General features: G+C 41.2%; 1 protein-coding gene across 2 annotated transcripts in view; it reads left to right on the top strand.

Annotated features, from left to right (window-relative positions):
* Positions 1-20867, top strand: part of CACNA2D3 (calcium voltage-gated channel auxiliary subunit alpha2delta 3) — a 753656-nt gene that overhangs the window by 166348 nt on the left and 566441 nt on the right. For both annotated transcript variants that reach the window (XM_017852939.1, XM_017852941.1), the window contains exon 3: positions 8690-8852. In XM_017852939.1, coding sequence (XP_017708428.1) covers positions 8690-8852 — 163 coding nt within the window. The remainder of the gene's footprint in view (positions 1-8689; positions 8853-20867) is intronic.

Consider the following 20867-nt stretch of genomic DNA (forward strand, 5'->3'; position numbering starts at 1 on the left):
TGAATTTCTATATGGAAAAATGCACAATTCTTTAGCATGCAATTCAGTGAGTACTGACAAATGAATACACCTGAGTAACCCATGCATCACTGAGATAGGGAAATTTGGCCAGGTGCAGTAGCTCACACCTGTAATCCCAGCATTTTGGGAGGCCGAGGAGGGCAGATCACTTGAGGCCAAGAGTTCAAAACCAGCCTAGCCAACATGGTGAAACCCCATCTCTACTAAAAATACAAAAATTAGCAGGGCGTGGTGGCGCACACTTGTAATCCCAGTCACTTGGGAGGGTAAGGCAGGAGAATCACTTGAACCCAGGAGGCAGAGGATTCAGTGAGCCAAGATCAGGCCACTGCATTCCAGCCTGGGTGACAGAGTGAGACTCCATCTCAAAACAAACAAACAGACAAACAATCAACCAGATAGGGAAATTTCCAGGACGCCAGGAAGCTCTCTTGTGTACCTCTCTAGTTGACTCTCTCTCTCCCTCCCAGAAGCAACTCCTGAGTGCCATCACTATTGAAGATAATTTTGCCTGTATTAGAACTTCATATGTATGGAATCATGCATATGTATTCTTTTGTCTCTGGTTTCTTTTACTCAGAGTGTTTGTGAGATTCATTTATCTTTTGAATATATCAGTAAGTGGTTGTTAAGTAGTAATCCGTTACATGAATATATCACAGATTTGTTAATTCTTTTACCTGTTAATGGATATTTGGATTATTTCTAGTTTGGAGCTATTATGAATGGGGTTTCCATGAATATTCCCACAAATATTTTTGTGGGCATATGTTCTCATTTCCCTTAGGTAAATACCTAGGAGTGGAATTGCTGGGTCATGTGGTAGATATATGTTTAACTTTATAAGAAGCTGCAAAATGTTTTTCCAAAGTGTTCATACCATTTTATATTTCCACAAGCAATATATGAGATTTTTGGTTGCTCCACATCCTTGGCAATGTTCAATATTACCAGAATGTTTAATGTTAGCACTTCTAGTGGGTATAAAATGGCATCTGATTGGAATTTTATTTTGTATTTCCCTGATGACTAATGGCATTAAGCACATGTTGGTCTGCAGATTGACCATTCACATACTTTCCTTTGTAAAATGTCTGTTCAAATCTTTTGCCCATATTGTGATTAATATTTTCAGTTGAGTTACAGGAGTTTTTTACATATTTTGGCACAGGTCATTTTTCAGGTGTGTATATTACGAATAGTTTTTCCTGAACAGTGGCTTTCATTTTGTTTTATTACTGGTGAATTTGATGAACAGAAGTTTTGAGTTTTCATAAATTCCAAATTATCCATTTTTAAAATGGTAAGTACCTTCTATGTAGCCCAAGAAATCAGTGCCTTCCTGGAGGCCATGAAAGTATACTTTCCTTTTGTTCTAGAAATATTACAGATTTAGTTTTTACATTTAAGTCTATCATCCATCTCAAATTCATATGTGTATGATGTGAGTTAGAGAATGTAGTTTTTAGTCATTTGTTTCAGCACAGTTTGTTGAAAATACTATCCCCACTGAATTACCTAAGCACCTTTATTGGATGTCCATTGACTGTGTATGTGCAGCTTTATTTCTGGACTCTCCTTTGTTTCAGTGATCTGTTTGTCTATTCTAATGCTAATACCATACTACTTTGATTAATTTGATTTAGAGGAAGGCCTAAAATCAGAAAATGTGAGTCCTTGGGCTTTTTTCTTCTTTTTAAAAATTCTTTTGAAAATCGAGGTTTGTTTTATTTATATGTAAAATTTAAAATCAGCTTTTCAATTTCTATTAAAAAGTCATATATATTTTGATTGGGATTTCACTGAATTTATAGATCACTTTGGGAAGAACTTGCATCATAAAATAGAATTCTCCAATTTTTGAGCAAGCTATCTCTCTCCATTTATATAAGTCTTCTTTAAGTTCAAACAGAAATATTTTGTGGGTTTTAGTACTTTGTAGTATACAGGCATTGCGCATAGTTTAATATACACCTATTGTAGTTTAATTTATACCTATGTTATTCTATGCTATCATAAATGCTATTATTTTCAACTTCAATTTCCAACTGTTTTATGTTAGTATGTTGAAATAAAATGGATTTTGTGTATTTATTTTGTATACTGTGAACTTGTTAACTCTCTTTTAAGTTATATTATGTGAATTCCTTAGGATTTTCTATATAGACAAAATCTATATAGAAAAGCAGAGATAGGTTTTTTCCGTTTTCAATACCTATGGCTTTTATTTATTTATTTGTCTTACAGTATTTGCCAGGACCACCATTACAGTGTTGAATAGAAGTGGTAAGACAACCTTGCCTTGTTCCTGATCTTAGGGAGAAAACGTTCAGTGCTTCATTATCAGTATAATGTCAGATACAGGTTTTTTTGTAAATGCTTTTCATTAGGTTGAAGATATTTTTCTTTATTTCAAATTTCCTGAGGGTTTTTATGATGAACAAAATTGAATTCTATCACATGCTTTTTCCTTATCTATTTGATGGTATGATTTTTCTTCTTTGTTCTGTTGATGTGGTGAATTATGTTGATTAATCAAGTATTAAACCAACCTGGAATTCCTGGGATTAATACCATTTGGTCGTGATGTATTATCCTTTTATTTATAGGTGGATTTGATTTAAAATTTTGTTAAGATTTTTATATCTAGGCTTATGAGGGATATTGGTGTACAGTTTTTTTCTTTTTCTTTCTTTTTTTTTTTTTTTTGAGACGGAGTCTCGCTCTGTCGCCCAGGCTGGAGTGTAGTGGCTGGATCTCAGCTCACTGCAAGCTCCGCCTCCCGGGTTTACGCCATTCTCCTGCCTCAGCCTCCCGAGTAGCTGGGACTACTAGCGGCCGCCACCTCGCCCGGCTAGTTTTTTTATATTTTTTAGTAGAGACGGGGTTTCACCGTGTTAGCCAGGATGGTCTCGATCTCCTGACCTTGTAATCCGCCCGTCTCGGCCTCCCAAAGTGCTGGGATTACAGGCTTGAGCCACCGCGCCCGGCCTCTTTTTCTTTTTTTTTTAATGTTCTTGTTTGGTTTGGTGTCAAGGTTAGGCTACCCTCATTAAATTAGATGGGAAGTTTTCTCTCCTCTAATTTTCCAAAAGAGTCTATATAAAGATTGTTTTTATTTTTTCTCATATATTTGATAGAATCCATCAGTTAAGGCATGTAAACCTAGAGTTATTTGTTAGTTTTATCATGGCTATTAATAGTGAAATATTTCTAGGACCAGTTATATTTTGTATTTCTTCTTGTGTCTGTTTTAATAATTTCTGTTTCCCAAGGAGTTTGACATTTAACCTACATTATTGAACTTATTGGCATAAAGTTGTTTGTAATATTCCTTTATCCTTTCATTGTCTGCAAGATCTAGAGTAATGTTTCTTCTTTCATCCCAGATACTGGTATTTTCTGCTCTCTTACTTTTTTTCTTAATCAGTCTAACTAGAATTTCATAATTTTGTTAATTATTTTAAAGAACCAAATTTTGGTATTATTATTTTTCCCTGTTACTTGTTTTGTTTTAAATTTCTGTACTTACCTCTATTACTTTATTCCTTCTTTTGAGTTTCATTTATTCATCTTTTTAATACCTTGTTAAGGTAGAATCTTAAGGTTAGACTATCTTGAAATTTTTTTCTTTTTATATTATAAGCTTTTAAATGTGTAACTTTTTCTCTAAGCTCTACTTTAGCTGCATCTCACAAATATTGTATGTTGTTTTCATTATGATTAATTTCAAAACATTTTCCAATTTCCCATGTCATTTTTTTCCTTGACATATGTATTATTAATAAGCATTTTGTTTAATATCCACATCTTTAGGCCATTTCCAGGTATCATCTTTTATTAAAATATAGATATCAGTGATATTTTTCATATCAATGTCATACATTGATTTCTAAATTTAGCCCATTATTATCAGAGAACGTAATATGTGGATTTCAGTCATTTTAAAGTTATTGAGACTCATTTGATGGCCCAATATATGATCTAGAAAAGAATGTGCACTCTGCAGTTGTTAGGTATGGAATTCCATAATTGTTAACTAGGTTAAGTTTGAAAGTAGTATTGCTACAGGACCAACCCCCAGTAAAATCCTGAGTGCTGAGTCTCTGTTAGATACCACTTCCAATGTTTTATTACAACTCATTATTAGAAGAATTAAGTATAATCTGTGTGATTGCACTGGGGCAGAACTCTTGGAAGCTTGCACCTGAATTCATCAGGACTTTGCCTTATGTACCCTTTGTTAATTTTTATTTGAGTCGTTGTACTACAATAATCTCTAAAAAGAACAAACTTTTGGTTTCATTGATTCTACTGATTTTCTGTTTTTAATTTCATTGGTTTCTGCTTTGCAAAATAAAAAATATACATTTTTTCTGCTTACTTTAGATTTGATATGCTCTTCTTTTTCTAGTTTCCTAAAGTAGAAGCTTAAATGATTGCTTCTAGATCTTCTTTTCTCTTCTGATACATGTGTTCAGTGCTATAAATTTACCTGTAAGCTTTGCTTTTGCTACATCCCACACCTTTTGATAGGCTGTATTTTCATTTTAATTTTTAGAAAAATATCTTGGGAATTCTTTTGAAAGTATGTTGTTGTCTAATCTCCAAATATTTTGGGATTTTTTTTCAGCTATGTTTTTTTGTTATTGATTTCTAGTTTAATTTCACTGTAGTCTGAGAGCAGACACTGTATGATTTCCATTCTTTTAAGTTTGTGAAGATGTGTTTTAGGGCCCCTAATGTGGTCTATCTTGAATGTTCCAAGCAAGCATCTTTACATGCTTAAGAAGAATGTGTATTCTGCTCTTGTTGGATGAAGTATTCTGTAAATGTAAATTAGATCCAATTGATGGTGTTGTTCATTTCAACTATATTCTTACCAATGTTTTGTCTCCTGAGTCTGTCAATTACTGATACAGGGGCATATAAGTCTTTAACTATGATAGCTAGTTCGTCTGTTTCTCCTTGCAGTCATATCAGTCTTTGTTTCATGTATTTTAACACTCTGCTGTTAGATGCATACTGCATTAAGGATTGCTTTGTCTTCTTAGAGCATTGACCTCTTTATCATTAAATAATGCCTGCCCATCTTATTCCTTGATCATTTTCCCTGCTCTGAAGTCTTTTTTGTCTGAAATTAAACCAACTACCCTCACTTTCTTTTGATTAATGTTAGCATGGTATATCTTTCTTCATCTCTTTACTTTTGATATGTCTGTGTCTTTATGTTTAAAGTGGGCTTCTTATGGACAAAATATAGTTAGGTCTTGTATTTTAATCTACTCTGACAGCCTCTGTCTTTTGATTGATGTATTTATACCATGCACATTCAAGGTGATTATTGATGTAGTTGGATTTATACGTACCATATTTGTAACAGTTTTCTATTCACTACCCCAGGTCTCTCGCTCGCGCGCTGTCTCTCCTTCCTGCCTGCCTGCCTGCCTGCCTTCCTTCCTTCCTTCCTTCCTTCCTTCCTTCCTTCCTTCCTTCTCTCTCTTACTTTTCTTTCTTCTACTCTTTTTCTGCCTTCTCTAGTTTTAATTGAACATATTATGTGACTTAATTTTCTCTCCTCTCTTAGCATATAAATTATGCTTCCTTTTACAGTTATTTCAGTAGTTGCCTTAAAGTTTGCAGTATGCATTTACAACTTATTTAAGTTCACTTCAAATAACCGTACACTACTTCATGTGTAGTGCAGGTATCTTATAACTGAGTGTCTTGGCCCATTTGTGCTGCTACAACAGAATAGCTGAGACTTTATAAATTCTTCTTAATTTATAAAGAAAAGAAATTTATTTTCTCACAATTCTGGATGCTGGAAAGCCCAAGATCAAGGTGCTGGCGTGTTTGGTGTCTGGTGTGGGCTGCTCTGCTTCCAATATGGTGCACTGATACTGTATCCTCTTGAAGGGAAGAGTGTTGTTTCCTCACCTGGTAGAAGACAGAATGGCAAAAGGGACAGACCTTCTGTCTCAATCCCTTTTATAAGGATATCTAATCCTATTCATGAGGGAGGAGCCCTCATGGCCTATTCATCTCTTAATGACCACACCACTTACTATGGTCACATTGGAACACCTGAATTTTGGAGGGAACACATTCAAATCATAGTACAGAGTATTCCATGTTCCTCCCTCCAGTTTCTTATAACACTGCTATTATTCATTTCACTTGTCCGTAGACAGTAATGTATTACTATTATTATTTTGAACAAGCTGTTATATGTTAGATTAGTTAAGAATAACAAAATATCTACCTTCATTTATTCCTGCTCTAATACATTTTTTTTTTTATAAGACACGTCTCACTCTGTCACCCAGGCTAGAGGGCACTGGCACAACAATCATGACTCAGGCTCTGGTGATCCTCCTGGTTCAGCCTGCTAAGTAGCTGGGACTACAGGTGGGTGCCGCCACGCCCGACTAATTTGCCCGACGAATTTTTTTTTTTTTTTTTTTTTGTGGAGACAGAGTTTTACCATGTTGCCCAGGCTGGTCTCGAACTCCTGGGCTCAAGCAATCCTCCTGCCTTGGTTTCCCAGAGTTCTGGGATTACAAGTGGGAGCCACTGTGCCTGGCCAAACATTCTTCCTTTCTTATTGCAGATGACAATTTCTAAACTATATCATTTTCCTTCTTTCTTAAGAACTTCTAACAATTCTTGCAACGCAAGTCTACTGGCAACAGATTCCTTCATTTTTGTTTGCCTGAGAAGGTCTTTATTTCTCCTTTACTTGTGAAGGGTAGTTTCATGGGATACAGAATTCTAGGTCGATGGTTCTTTCTTTGAACACTTTTTAAGTGTTTCACTCCATTCTCTTCTTGCCTGCATGGCTTCTGAAGAGAAGTCTGATGTAATCATTATCCCTGTTCCCCTACAGGTAAGACTATCCCACCCTCTTTCTGGTTTCTTTTTTTTTTTTTTTGAGATGGAGTCTTGCTCTGTCACCCAGGCTGGAGTGCAGTGGCGCGATCTCGGCTCACTGCAAGCTCTGCTTCTTGGGTTCACACCATTCTCCTGCCTCAGCCTCCTGAGTAGCTGGGACGACAGGCGCCCGCCACCACGCCTGGCTAATTTTTTTGTATTTTTAGTAGAGATGGGGTTTCACCGTGGTCTCGATCTCCTGACCTTGTGATCCGCCCGCCTCGGCCTCCCAAAGTGCTGGGATTACAGGTGTGAGCCACCGCGCCCGGCCCTTTCTGGTTTCTTTCAAGATTGTCTCTTTTTCTTTGATTTTATACAGTTTGAATACAATATGTGTAGATGTAAATCTTTGTAATATTAATTGCGTTCAGTATTCTCTGAACTTCCTTGATCTGTAGCTTGATTTTTGTCATTAATTTTGGAAAATACTCAGCCATTATTATTTCAAATATTTCAGTTTCCATTCTTCTCAGTCTGGTATCCCATTATACATATGTTACACCTTTTGTGATTGTCTCACAATTCTTGGATATTCTGTTCCCTTTTTATTTTCTCTTCTTTTTGTGTTTCTTTTTGGGGAGTTTCTTTTGACACATCTTCATCCTCTATGATTCTTTCCTTCACTGTGTCCAGTCTACTAATGAACCAGCAAAGGTATTCTTCATTTCTGTTATTATGTTTTTGATTTCTAGCATTTCACATTGATTCTTTCATAGAATATCCACCTCCCTGCTTATATTACCCATCTGTTGTTGCATGTTATCCACTTTTTCCAGTAGCCTCTGGAGCATATTAATTGTAGTTATTTTAAGGTTCTGCTCTGTTAATTCCACCCACACCTGCCATCGGCCATCTTATGCAGTAGATTTAAGCACAGACTCAAGATAGATTGCCTGTATTTGAATTCTGGCTCTCCTTATCAGCTGTGTAATTTTTTGCAGGATGCATAAATTCTCTATTCCTAAGTGTCCTCATTTGTGAAGTAGGAATATTCATAAAATCCACCTCATAACATTGTTAGGTGAATCAAAGGAGTTAACACATGAAAAGCACTTAGAGTAATTTCTGACACAAAGTAAGCCTTCTGTATAAGTGAGATGATGATGATATACATTTGTAAATCATGCCAGCACACTCCCATTTGAGGGCTTTCCCCTTGCTGTTCTTTCTTGGATGCTTCCCTGATGCTCACACCACTGGATTTCTCCCCTCGTTTAATCTCTATGGGAGTGTTGCCATTGCAGTGAGACCTTCTCAAATGCCATGTGTAAACACACAGTCCTTCTGAAGCTGCTAATCCCCTTACCCTGCTGTATTATTTTTCCAGAGCAAGCATGATGATCTGACATATATTTACCTGTTATTTTGTTGTTGTTGTTGATTTTCAGCCTCCTTTAACTTGATATAGGCTGCATAAAGTCAGGGTCTCTCTTCAACATTTAAAGAATTAAAACATTTTTAGGGCAGTTTTCTCTATATGCACATAAGGAAGTACTGTGTTGCCCCTTGACATTTATGTTTTCTAGGAATATTTAGTGACATTGGAAAATATTTATATAATGCTATCTCACCTATGCAAAAGCAGCCATGGACAGTACATAAGACATAAAAAGATTATGTGAGCAGATCAGAGTCCACAGTGTAGGGGATGGCACATGGCCTGTGCCCAGGTCTAAGTGAGTTCACAGCCCTCTTCCTTAAGCCACATGTAATGTTTGTTGACTTTGTCTTTCAGTATGAATACTTCAATGCTGTGCTGATAAATGAAAGGGACAAAGACGGGAATTTTTTGGAGCTGGGAAAGGAATTCATCTTAGCCCCAAATGACCATTTTAATAATTTGCCTGTCAACATCAGTCTAAGTGACGTCCAAGTACCAACGAACATGTACAACAAAGGTAAGACTCCCAGCCACTGCTCCTTTTAGAAGGTGAAGAGTCAGGGGGTTGAGAAGCAGGGGCTGACTGGTTTGGGATATAGTTTTGTTTTGTTTCGTTTTTTTGAAAAGCACAGTTAAAAGCTGAGTGTGTCAGGTATCAACTGGAGAGGTGAAGCATGTACCTGTTCTGCCTGGAGCTTCTGGGCTTGCTGTTTCTCTGGCTGGTTGTTTACATCAGGCTCTCTAACATGTAGTCCAGGGGTTGGCAGTTTCTATAAAGGACCAGATAGTAAATATCTTAGGCTTTACCAGCTATAAATTCTGTGTTGCAACGACTCAGCTCTGCTGTTCAGGCACAAAAGCAGCCAAATGTAAATCGTGGGCATGACTGTGTTCCAGTAAAATTTATCTACAAAAATAGATGGCTGGATGTAACCTGCGGGCTATAGTCTGCTGACCCCTGATGTGGTACCTTTGTTTTCTTCTTCCAATTTGTGGAATGGCATTTAAGGACTGGAGAGCTCCTAGGGGTGCAATGGAAACAGCTGCAGTCTTTTCTCAGAGTAGGAAGGAACATGGACCTTAACAGAATTCCTTATTTCTAGGTTTGTGTGCCTCAAATCCAGTCTTCACATAAACTCTAGAGTTTATTTTTCCCAAAGTTCCCGTCTGCTGATTCCAGTTGGGATTATAGTAGCCAAGGACTGGACTCTGACATCGGATGGACTCTGGTCAGACAGTGTGTTCTACTTCTTTCTGGCTGTGACCTTGGGCATATCACCCCATCTTTTTAGGTCTGAATTTTCTCATCTTACAATGTGAATAATAATCATATCTACCTCATGGGGGTGGTTGTGAGGGCTGAATGGGATGACGTTTATAAAGGGTTTAAGTTGTTTTCAGCATCTTTATCCTATTGTTATTGAGTAGTAGTTTGCTCTGCTTGGTCATACCTAAAAACCTTCTAAACAAAGAACTATCTTCCTAGAAAAATAAGCCAGAAAGTCATAGGATCTTCAAAGTAAAAAATGTGCCACATTGTTTCCCATCAAGGTTTCAAAGATATCAGGGGCCAGTTTCTATCACAGCATCCAGTTTCCAGATCATACACAAGAGCTCAGTAGTCAAGAGCAAGGACTATGGGTTTAAGTCCTGTTCTTCCTCTTGTAGGCTGTGTGATCTGAAGCAAGCAACTTTGCCTTTCTGAACCTCAGTTTCCCTATTTGTGAAATAGGGATAATGATACTGCCTCCCTCAGAGGGTTAGTGAGAGGATATGAAATGATGTATGTGTAGCCCTTAGTACAGCAGTACCATACAGAAAGTGCACAGTGCATTTTAGCTGTCGTTGTTTTTATTGGAAAATAACATGAATACCAATTGCACTTCTGAAATGTTCTAAGTCACTATTTAAGGAGCTTGGTTGGTGATTAAAGAGATTCCAACTAACTGTCTCTGAAACATTTTTCCTATGTGTGTTCTTTGTGGTTGGATACCTAATGTCTCCTTTCCCTGGTTTACCTGTTATCCATCCTTAAGAGTCAGTGGAGGCAGTACCCCATTCATTAACTGTTCTGATAGTTACTGGGGGTACTAAGGTGAATCAGATGCAGCCCCTCCCTCAAGGGGTTCACAGTTCATTTGGGGAACAGACAAATAATGAGATAATTAGAACACAATGTATCACATATTGGCCATAGTGTGGACAGCCAGGGGGCAGTGGGAGTGCCAAGGATGGGACCTGTCTACTTGTTCACATGGGCAGGACCACAGTTCATCTTTTTTTCTCTTTTCCTCTTGGAGAAAGTGATGCCAATCTAAACAAATCCCAGAGCGCTCTGGACTGGGCCATATCCTCTACCCTGCTCTTTACTTTGGACTCTTCCTTAGAAACAAATGGAACCAAGACGTAGACGGCTGAGCTCAGCTTCGTTCAGTGGAGTTTAGTTCTCCAGAATGATCCTGTCGGCAGATGAAATCCTAAATGAAACTGTCCCTTTTTGTGCAGTGTGGCCAGAAGAAAGCCATCTTCTTGGCATTAAATATATTCCCAACTGAAGATGAAAAATTAACATGATTTTACAGAGCAATTTCAGACATAAAACAATTCAGAATGATCTTTTAAAATATGATGGCTGCTTCAAGGTTGCTTGAGCCATTAACACCATTATAGAGATTGAATTGCACCTCTAGCTTTCAAGGCATAATTGTGCCTTTAATGGTAGTAACACGTAAGGGACCCGCACCACTGCTGGTCACACAGGCTATAGAATCATGCTTGTAATGATCCCTAGACAGAATCTTCAGAGATAGTCAGATTTCTTGAGCCATGGGAGATAGATAATGATATTCAAAGTCATCCTCAGCAGCCCTCCTGGGATCTGCCCATCACCTCTGCCCAGTCCATTGTCACCCAGCCAGGCTGCAGGGCATGGACCAGGGTCAACCAGGTGTTCTATCTTGTCTCAGCCAGGCAGTGAATCACTGCCCAAGGGCAGAGGAGAGGCAGGGATTTCAGGCAAATTCCTGTCTCCACTCTACCTAATTCAAACCAGCCCCTAACAGCCTTTTTTTTTCTTTTCAAGCTGCAGAAATATATTTTATGTTTAGAAGGCCCTCCAGCTCAGATCTAGTTATTGATGACATGTACTCAAAACAAAAGATCAGAGCTTGGTCACTGGCTGTGCTGTTTTTGGGTTGGAAATCTTACCCCCAACAAAGAAATCCAATACAAGGTCATTCTCTCCTTGCTGCTTGGACTTCTGTGGGCATATACAAAGTGGTTTGATACTTGCCTAGAAGCTTCTGTGATCTATGTTCTGGGGTATCATTTTTAGTCCTAGATGAAGCTAGCTGGTAAACTCTGTTTTCTACACTCTGCTTTCTGCCTCCGTGGGTGGGCCTGGCAACTAGGCAGCTCAGGCAGGTTCGTGCTTTCCTCTTTGGCTGAGGCGCCTTTCTCTTGAGCACTGAAGGAGACTGCAGCTTCGAAGCTGGTGATGTGGGCAAGCTGTGCCCATGGGAACTCAAAGAGGCATATTCATAGAGTCTTGAGAAATGCATCTCAGGGCCCTCAGGGTGCATGATGCAGCAGCTTTTTTAATGAAACTCCTTCAGCAGATGTTTGCTGAGTGGCTGCTCTGGCATCCCCAGCCTGTGAGTCTTACTATTTCGGAGACTGTGAAGATGAATGGCTGATACCTTTAGAGCCGTAAATGACTCTGTATCCTCTATGAGTAAAGCAAGACGCAGGATGCTTTTGTGAGAACTGCTGATGATCTGGCAGAGAATTCAGATAAAGCTGAACTCTTTTAAGGACTTTCTCGACTGAAGTGCTGTGAATTTTATATATATATATATATATATATATATACACACACACACACACACACATTATATATATACACACACATACACACACACATACAAGTACATATACACATATACCTTATATGTATGTGCATGTTTCTCTATATGGGCAGGTCTGTGCATGTGTGTTTGTAAATATGTGAATGTGTGTGAAAGAAAATGCTATGTTCTCAACCTATTCCTTCATTTCCACTTTCCACCTCTGTCCACCCAGGTGAGACCCCGCTTTTGTTCACTGAACACACCTTCCTCTTTCTTCCATTGTATTTTATTTCACTGTTTTTATTCCTATTATCCCTGTCCCTCCTTTCCTGCTTGTCCTAATGCCCATTCTTAGAAACCAGCTCAAATATAACCTCCTTAATTCCTTTTGTCTTGTGTGATGGAAGGGACTTTTGTTTATTCCTCTGCTCTAGCAATGCACTGTTTTGTGAACGCAGAGCATGCAGTCTTTCCTTCTCTACTTCAGGTTCTCTGAGGGCAGAGGACCCTGCAGATGCAGCCTTGTGCCCCCTTTACCCCGCCCTTGCTCTTTACAGTTGAGTTTTTCCCAGATGTTGGTTGGCGTGGAGACCGCTGGCGCCTGTGTCTCCTGAGCTAGGAGACGTCATCCAGGGCTGTGGTGTTTTCATGGTTCTTATAAGCAACAGAAACAGAACCTGGCTGATGTAAATAGCAAAGAAACTTTTTGAGAGGAGACTGGGTGGCCCACAGACTCTTCAGGAAAGCTAGAGAATAAGGCCTGGAAACGTCTGGGAATGGAGGGAGACTAGAGCCAGAGTCACACCCAGATCCAACCTGACAAGGACCCACTGCCCCCAGGGTTGCCCCACTCTCACATCTGTGACTGCATACAATACCTGTGCCTCGTTTTCCTCATCCATAAGCTGGAGATGACAATCATAGTGAGTTGCCTCGGGGGTTGTGCTGAGGATTAAACACTTAGAGGGCTGCATGGCACATGGTGTCCATCCAGGACTCAAGTGCTGTGGTCTGAATGTTTGTGTCCTTCCAAAATTTGTATGTTAAAACCGAATCACCCAAGTGATGGCATTAGAAGGGGGGTCTTTAGCAGGTGAGTAGGTACTGTAACTCCAAGACTGAGGGAGCTTGTTGTCCAAGTGGGCTGTGGAATAGGGCAAGTTGGGCAGATCCCAGCTGAAGTGGCAGCAGCAGTGGGAACAACTGCTCCTTTGTGGAAGTCAGAAAGGCAGTTATGGAGCCTGGGAGGGCTGGCCAGGTGGTGAGAGGCTGTGGAAGCCATCAGTTGGTCATGAACATGACAGTGACAGGTAAAATATGGCTGACAGCTTTGCCAGGAAGAGAGCCACTGAAGAATACTGGTTCCCAATCACACTGTAGAAGAGGGAAAGGGAGGAGGCATCCAGGGCCTGGTTTGGAGAAAATCCAGAGAAGAATGGCACGTGGGCCAAGACTGGATGGCTAATGTGAGAGCCCTTGGGCCTGGGGCCCTAGAGAGCAAGCTCCAGTGAGCATATCAGCCCCATGAAGGCGGGAACACCAGCATGATACCCAGCACATGGTAGATGCTCAATAAATACTTGTTGCAAGGTAAGGTAATGAATATAGATTACAATTGAAACACTCTTTTCACTTTGTTCTTGCACAGAGGAAGAAAAGACATAGGAAGTAACCCAATCTCAATTCCTCCTCTTCCCCCAGTAACGGAGGACATCCGGGAGAAGTAGGCTGAAGTGGCAGAGGTGAAGAGTACGTGTGAATTACAGGACACAGGCTAGACCACTCCTTCATCCTTTAGACTACCCCAGCAGGGCACCCAGTCAGGCTGGGAAAACTGGGCTGCAAAGCTACACTGTGCTCAGGGTCCAGCCCCTGAAAATGTAAAGAGCTCCAGGAAAGGGAAGACCTGTAACCACCACTGCAGAGCATGAGAAATCAATCTGTCTGTTACAATCCAGTAGGTTCTTCTAAAAAGCCCAAGAAAAGAACAAAAGTCTGATGAGATGGGATTGGGTCCCCTGCTTAGGAGCAGAGTATACAGGCTGCTGGAGGGATGGGCAGGGTTGCTGAATTTGGATTTGTCAGATGTCTCAACCTATTTTTCAAATGTTGAGCTTGATAAAACACAAAATGCATTTTGCCAAGCACTTTTCCCCTTAATTACATGTGTATATTTTAAGGGAAATTTAATCCATATGTTTCTGATTCGTTTATACGGAAATCATTAAAATGTTGTTTTCCAAGAGCTATTTGATGTGCAAGAAGGCTCATAAACCTTAGAAAAAGCTGTTTAAAATTTTTTCCTTTCCCTTTGTTTCTTTTCCCTTCATGTGTGTGTGTGTGTGCGTGTGTGTGTGTGTGAGAGAGAGAGAGAGAGAGAGAGAGAGAGAGAGAGAGAGGGAGAGAGAGAGCACACGCACGTAAGTGAACAAGACTGACTGACCCCAGGATGTCAGAAACAAATTCCAACTCGAAATGGATTTTCTTCTCGGGATTCTGAACTGAAGCGTTTGGATTAGGCTCCAATCTTGCTTCCTCGTTGTCTCCCAGCTCTAATGGAATGTGATGGTGATGTGGCCATAACTTGGTATTGGGAGTCAAGATCAGAGGAATTGCACCAGAGCACATTGCTCCGGACCTGGAGAAATAACACTCAAGAACCTCCTCCTGCATGGTTTGTTGGTACCTACAGTCCTCAGCAAGGCCCAGGAAACTTTCCCAAGATGTAGTTTGGATTCCAGGAACCCCTGTTACAGCATATGAGCATAATGGGACTAAGGCATTTGGTAAGAAACATACAAGATAGTGCCACTGAAGTAACTCCACAGCTGTCGTGCCAAACTACTCATAGTTTTTCTCTTCTAGTTTGGAGATTATATTTTTATATTGCAGAATAACTATCCCTGACTTAAAATTCACAAGTTGAGTGGCTGAGTTCAAATTCTATTGGCAATGCCTCCATACTTCTGCATGTGTATGTGGCACACATGCACATAAACATAGGTCTGCAGAGATGTATATGTGTGCATGCATAGGTTTGTGTCTGTATTTTCTCAGAAGTTGTGTTAGTAGAAGGACGGTGTGATGTGTCCCTTTGTGGCCCCTCAGTCCTACGCTTAGTCTTATGTTTAGCCTGGAAGTTGCACTTGATGAATGAGTAGGTGGATGGATGGATGGATAAATGGATGGATGGATGAATAGATGGATGGATACATGGATAGGTAGATGGACGGATGGATGGATAGATAAATGGATGGATGAATAGATGAAGGGTGGATGGGTGAGTGGATGGATGGATGGATGGATGGTTGGATGAGTGGATGAGTGGATTACTTACCAACAACCATGCTCTGTAGTGAGGACTTTCAGTGCATTATCTCATTTACAGTGACCCCATGTGTTATAGGCAGCAGTGGAGACCACCATTCTCCAAGGCAATTCTTCCACAGCCTCTGTTCTACAGTCAGGACCAGAGAAGTTACCTGGGGCAAAGCTCAAAGGCATCACTTTAGGTACAGGTGATTCTTTCCCAAAATCCAAGTGAGAAAAGAGTTTATGCTTCCTGCCTAAGGCTCTCTGAAACACTGCTCCTGTCTCCTGGTCCCCTTTTCACCTGGGCCACTGTCCTGTGCCATCCCCATCATCTCTGTTCTTGTCTACCATGGAGCTCTTCCCAGATCTGTCAAGGAGTCTTTGGAGAGTGACAGGCCTGTACTTGCATCCAATGCTATGAGTATCAACCTGGTGGACTAGAAAGAGCATTTCACACTTGGGGCCTCTGTTTCTTCGTCTGTAAGATGTAAGTTGTCATTTTGAGCATTAAAGAAAGTGAAGGTGCAGCATCCAGCAGAACACCTGGCACACGGAGGCATTTGATACATATTGATTCCTCACACAGACTCAGCTCCTAGCAAACCAGATGGATTACCCTCACTGCCCTGCCAAAAACATGCAGGGGATGCTCATCCCCAAGCCCAGACCCCTTCCCTTCAGCCCTGTTTGTAGAATGAAGTGCAAACACGCTTACAAACCAGCTCTGGTTTACTGCTCTCTTGTCCTGGCTACCCTATTCCCCCTCTTCCTGGTCATGCTAGACCCCAGGACTCCAGACTCTCTGAAGACCTTTGCTTAGGCTCTGACCTCCTGCTGAGGGTACTGTCCTTTCTCCATTCTGGAAAGACCTGTCCTTTCCCAAGAGCCCAGCTCCACAGCTACTGTGCCTTTCCCTCTGGCCCTAGACCTCCTCTCCAGAACCATCCTCTGCCCCCTCATTTATGCCCCCCTGTGACGGTTTTGTCTCTCCTTCTGTTAGATTATTCATCACATTGTTCAGCAGTTTCTTTTTCACTGCACTCTCCTGCCTTGAACTTGGGGGCAGGGGCTGTGTTTTTTTCATTCCCTTGGGACCATAGCAGAGAACCTGGAATAGAAAAGTGCTTCCAAGGATGTCGTTGAATTGAGCTGAATCCTATTACAGGCCATCACAAATGGTTGTTTTAGCTGCGTGTTGGTTCTGTCAATTCTGCTTGTATTTAAATTTTGATTCTTGTTTGTTTCTGAAGACAGTAATTTTAGATGTATACCTGATGAAGAAATTACTTTCAGGATCTTCTCATGTGTTTGTATTTTTAATCTCTTTTTTCAAAGGAATGGGAATCCAGATGGAGTCTTGCCGTTGGGTAGGAGCGGCACCTAGGCTAGAGAAATTCTGAAAGGTGGTGCCAGGAGCAGTGAAGGACAATGGGAGAGCGGGAATGATTCCTAATAGTGTTTTATTTCACCCTGGTGCCCCGGCATTTGTGAAAGGTTACAGTAGTAGTAGGGAGCTGGAGTTTGTAGGTGATTTATTTTAAAAAAATGGCTTAGAGAGGTTTCAAGGTCATTTCTATGATAACTTCACGATCAAACACTTGCTTTCTGTGTTTTGTCTGGGAAGGAGAAGGGTGGAGCCACCTTCAGCACCATGAAAATTGCAGCAGCAAGTGTTGCAGCCTGAGGTGGCAGTCAAGTGTGTTCCAGTGGGGGAAAGAGATTAAGAGCCACTGTCCCTGGGCTGACTCAGTTAGTTATATATGCCATAGGTCCTCCTGTTGGAGAAAGGGATTGCCTTGCTGAGGGAAATGCAGGCTAGACTTCCAGGATGTAAGTACAGTAGAGACCAGTAAATGGTCTCAGGTGGCTCCCAGGCCTCCTCAGGAATGCTAGCCAGGTGCCCTGGCCATCTATCGGGCTTGCTCAGGGTGTGTGGTAGGAGTGTGAATATAATATATCCTTGCTGCCTCTATGCTGACCTTACTCCCACGAAAGGCTCAGACCATGCTTCTTGCTTATCTGTGCAAAGATAATGATAGCACCTATCTCGTGGGGACTTTGTGAAGATACAATGAAACAATAGATGTTGAGCATTTCAGACTACTATGTGACAAAGGTTTACTGAGAGCCTCAATTGTTAGTATTGTTGTAAGAATGATGATAGTGACACTGGGTCCCTCACAGTGGCATGGCTTATGCCTGGGAGTATCTCTGATCCTGAGCCAGGTAGCCTTCCTTTTTCTCCTGCACCTTGGAAACCCTTTTATTCATGGCAGTTGTACATCAAGAAATTCAGTGAAGAGAGGACAATGTGGAGGTAGAGTTGCAGGGTCAGAGGCCGACAAGCACCCTGGCGGGTGGCTCAGTCTTTGATACCTGCACCTGCTCTCCACCCACCTGCTCATCATGCACAGATGTGGTGAACCTCTGTGTGTCCATGTCCTACTTCTTGGGTCACTTTGCTCCCAGGAAGCTTGGTGTCTGTATCAATGAAAGGCTGTAGGGCTTTGTATTAGTCCATTTTCACACTGCTGATAAAGACATAGCTGAGACTGGGAAGAAAAAGAGATTTAATGGACTTATAGTTCCACATGGCTAGGGAGGCGTCACAGTCATGGGCGGAAGGCAAGGAGGAGCAAGTCACATCTTACATGGATGGCAGCAGGCAAAGAGAGAGCTTGTGCAGGGAAACTCCTCCTTATAAAACTGTGAGCTCTCATGAGATTTATTCACTATCAGGAGCACAGCATGGGAAAAACCTGCCCCATGATTCAGTTACCTCCCTCCAGGTCCCTCCCACAACATGTGGGAATTCAAGATGAGATTTGGGTGGGGACACAGCCAAACTATATCAGACTTCAAGTAATGCTCTGCTTTCCTTTTGTTGGGGACTCTTAGAAGGACCCGGGGGCCCTCAGCTGTTTAGAAGCAATAGCTTCCAGGGACATAAAGACAATCTTTTCATTTTTTACACTCTTTTATTCTTCCCAAATCCCAGCTGATGGAAACTTCTGTCCAGAACACACTATCTACTCATTGACCTTAGAGACACTCACCTGTGTGTTAGTCAACTGATGCCTCCATCAGTTTCTTTTCCTTCAGGTAACATTTTTATGGTGCTTACTATGTTCCAGGCACAATATGATCTCATACAATGCAATCCTACCCACAACTTATTGAAGCAGGAACCATTATTAATTCCCACTTTAGAGGTGAGAAAACTGAGGCTTAGGGACTTGCTCAGAATCACTTGGCTAGCAAAGTGGGCAATCAGCATGCAAGCCCAGTGCTTTGGCTTTAGAACCACCCAGGCTCCACACTGCCTCTCTATACTGTGCATCTCCACCATCCTGATGGCTGAGTTTTCAGCTAGCTATGTCATGCCTGTTTTTTGTTTTTGTTTGTTTTTTGTTTGTTTGTTTGTTTGTTTTGAGATGGAGTCTCGCTCTGTCACCTATGCTGGAGTGCAGTGGTGCAATCTCAGGTCATTGCAACCTCTGCCTCCCAGGTTCAAGCGATTCTACTGCGTTAGCCTCCAAAGTAGCTGGGTTTACAGGTGCACATCACCACGCCCAGCTAAATTTTGTATTTTTAGTAGAGACACCATGTTGGCCAGGCTGGTCTTGAACTCCTGACCTCAAGTGATCCACCCACCTTGGGCTCTCAAAGTGCTGAGATTATAGGCGTGAGCCACCATACCCGGCCATCATGCCTGTTTATATGCACACTTTATATGTGCGGCAAGTGGAAGGCCCTGTTTTTGTCAAATTGTGCTATTTTCATCTAAGCATATGAAAATCCATCATAAATGAAAACTAGTCTTATTTTACATAAACACTTCCAATTTCTTCCCTTTATGAAAATAATGTTGCAGCAAAGAGTCGTTTTAAAAATGGGAGGCAAATTCTGCATCAGAATGCCAATGGATACCAACTGCTCACACATAGGGGATATTTCTGTTGGGAATGAGACAGTTCCACATTTAATCCTGCAAACTTGCCATACCAAAATATGTCTAAGAGAAGTGAGTAAGGAGGTGATGATGATTCAGAATGCAAAAAGGCTCTTCTCCTTGCCAGAAAGTTCACTGCAGTGTGTTTAGGAGAAGTGAATTCCTCCACTGTAGCAACTGGAATGGCATTTGCAAAGCTGGGTTCTGTGGGACCCTGCCACCTTCTATTGATTTAATAAATATTCGTGGAGCACCTCTAGCATGCCAGACGCTGCGTGGGTGTGAGCAGGTGTGGTGAGAGATGAGCAGACTCTGCCCATGCTCTCTTGGAGCTTATTGGTCAGTGGGAAGGCTGGCGGGAAGTCAGCACACAGCTGGGCATATGATGTACCCGGAGGAAATGCTGTGGAGGAAAGGGTTGTGGTACAGTCAGAGTGTATCCCACAGCAGCTCAGCCTGGGCTGAACTGGGAAGGTGGAGGTGGCCATGGGCAGAGGACATTTGTCTCTGCTGCCATCTGAAGGATGGGTAGGAAATAATTTAGCTAGGGGCTGGGGTGGGGTGAGAGGTGGAGAATATTGCAATGGGAGAGAACACACCACACAAGCTATTGGTAAGTAGTCCTTCACAAAATGTTTTGGGATGAAATAAGGGAGGGTGATGCCTTGGAGAATCTACCACTCGTGGCATTCCACTATGTGCCTGAGATGTTCAAGGAATATGAATTTTCACTGTAGAAAAAGCCGTTCAATTGGATGCATCAGCTTTTCGCTCTTATTTGATTATGGCATCCTTTTTATCATGGAACGTCTCAGAAGGTATGGGTGTTTCCTGGGACCAAGAGATTCTGCTGAGCTGGAACTCCCTGTGCTCAAGAGAAAGGTCCCAGAGGTGCCCAGAAAGTGACAAAGATGCAGAAGAAAATACATAGTAAAATCCGTGTGAGTGTGTGTGTGTGTGTGTGTGTGTGTGTGTGTGTGAGAGAGAGAGAGAGAGAGGATATAAGTGGTTGTATATGCAGAAGATTTCTGGAGAGATGTTCAGGAAATTAATAGTGCTGACTTACCACTTTCTACCCTTCTGTTCAGTTTGAATATTTTATGAGGAACATGTGCTGCTTTTTTAGTAGTTGAAAATGAAAGAGCTAAAGAAGTTGAGTTACAAAGCTACCCATCTACAGGTTAATTGTTCAGAGGACACAGGTATCTGATAAAAGGAAATACACCTGCGTGTATATTGTTACTGGTTTCCCAGGTGCTAGCTTTATCTGCTTTGTGGTGAAAATGGCCAACAGTGGTTTTGTTAGAGGTAGGAGAATGTCCAAGTAAGTTGTTTCTGGCAGTCAGTGCAGATGCTACCTTTGCAGGAGATTGTGTTAAGTGTCATACTGTGTCCTTATGGTGGCAATAGTTATTTTAAG

The sequence above is a fragment of the Rhinopithecus bieti genome, unplaced genomic scaffold, assembly GCF_001698545.2.
Source record: "Rhinopithecus bieti isolate Rb0 unplaced genomic scaffold, ASM169854v2 scaffold_35730, whole genome shotgun sequence".
NCBI lineage: Eukaryota > Metazoa > Chordata > Mammalia > Primates > Cercopithecidae > Rhinopithecus > Rhinopithecus bieti.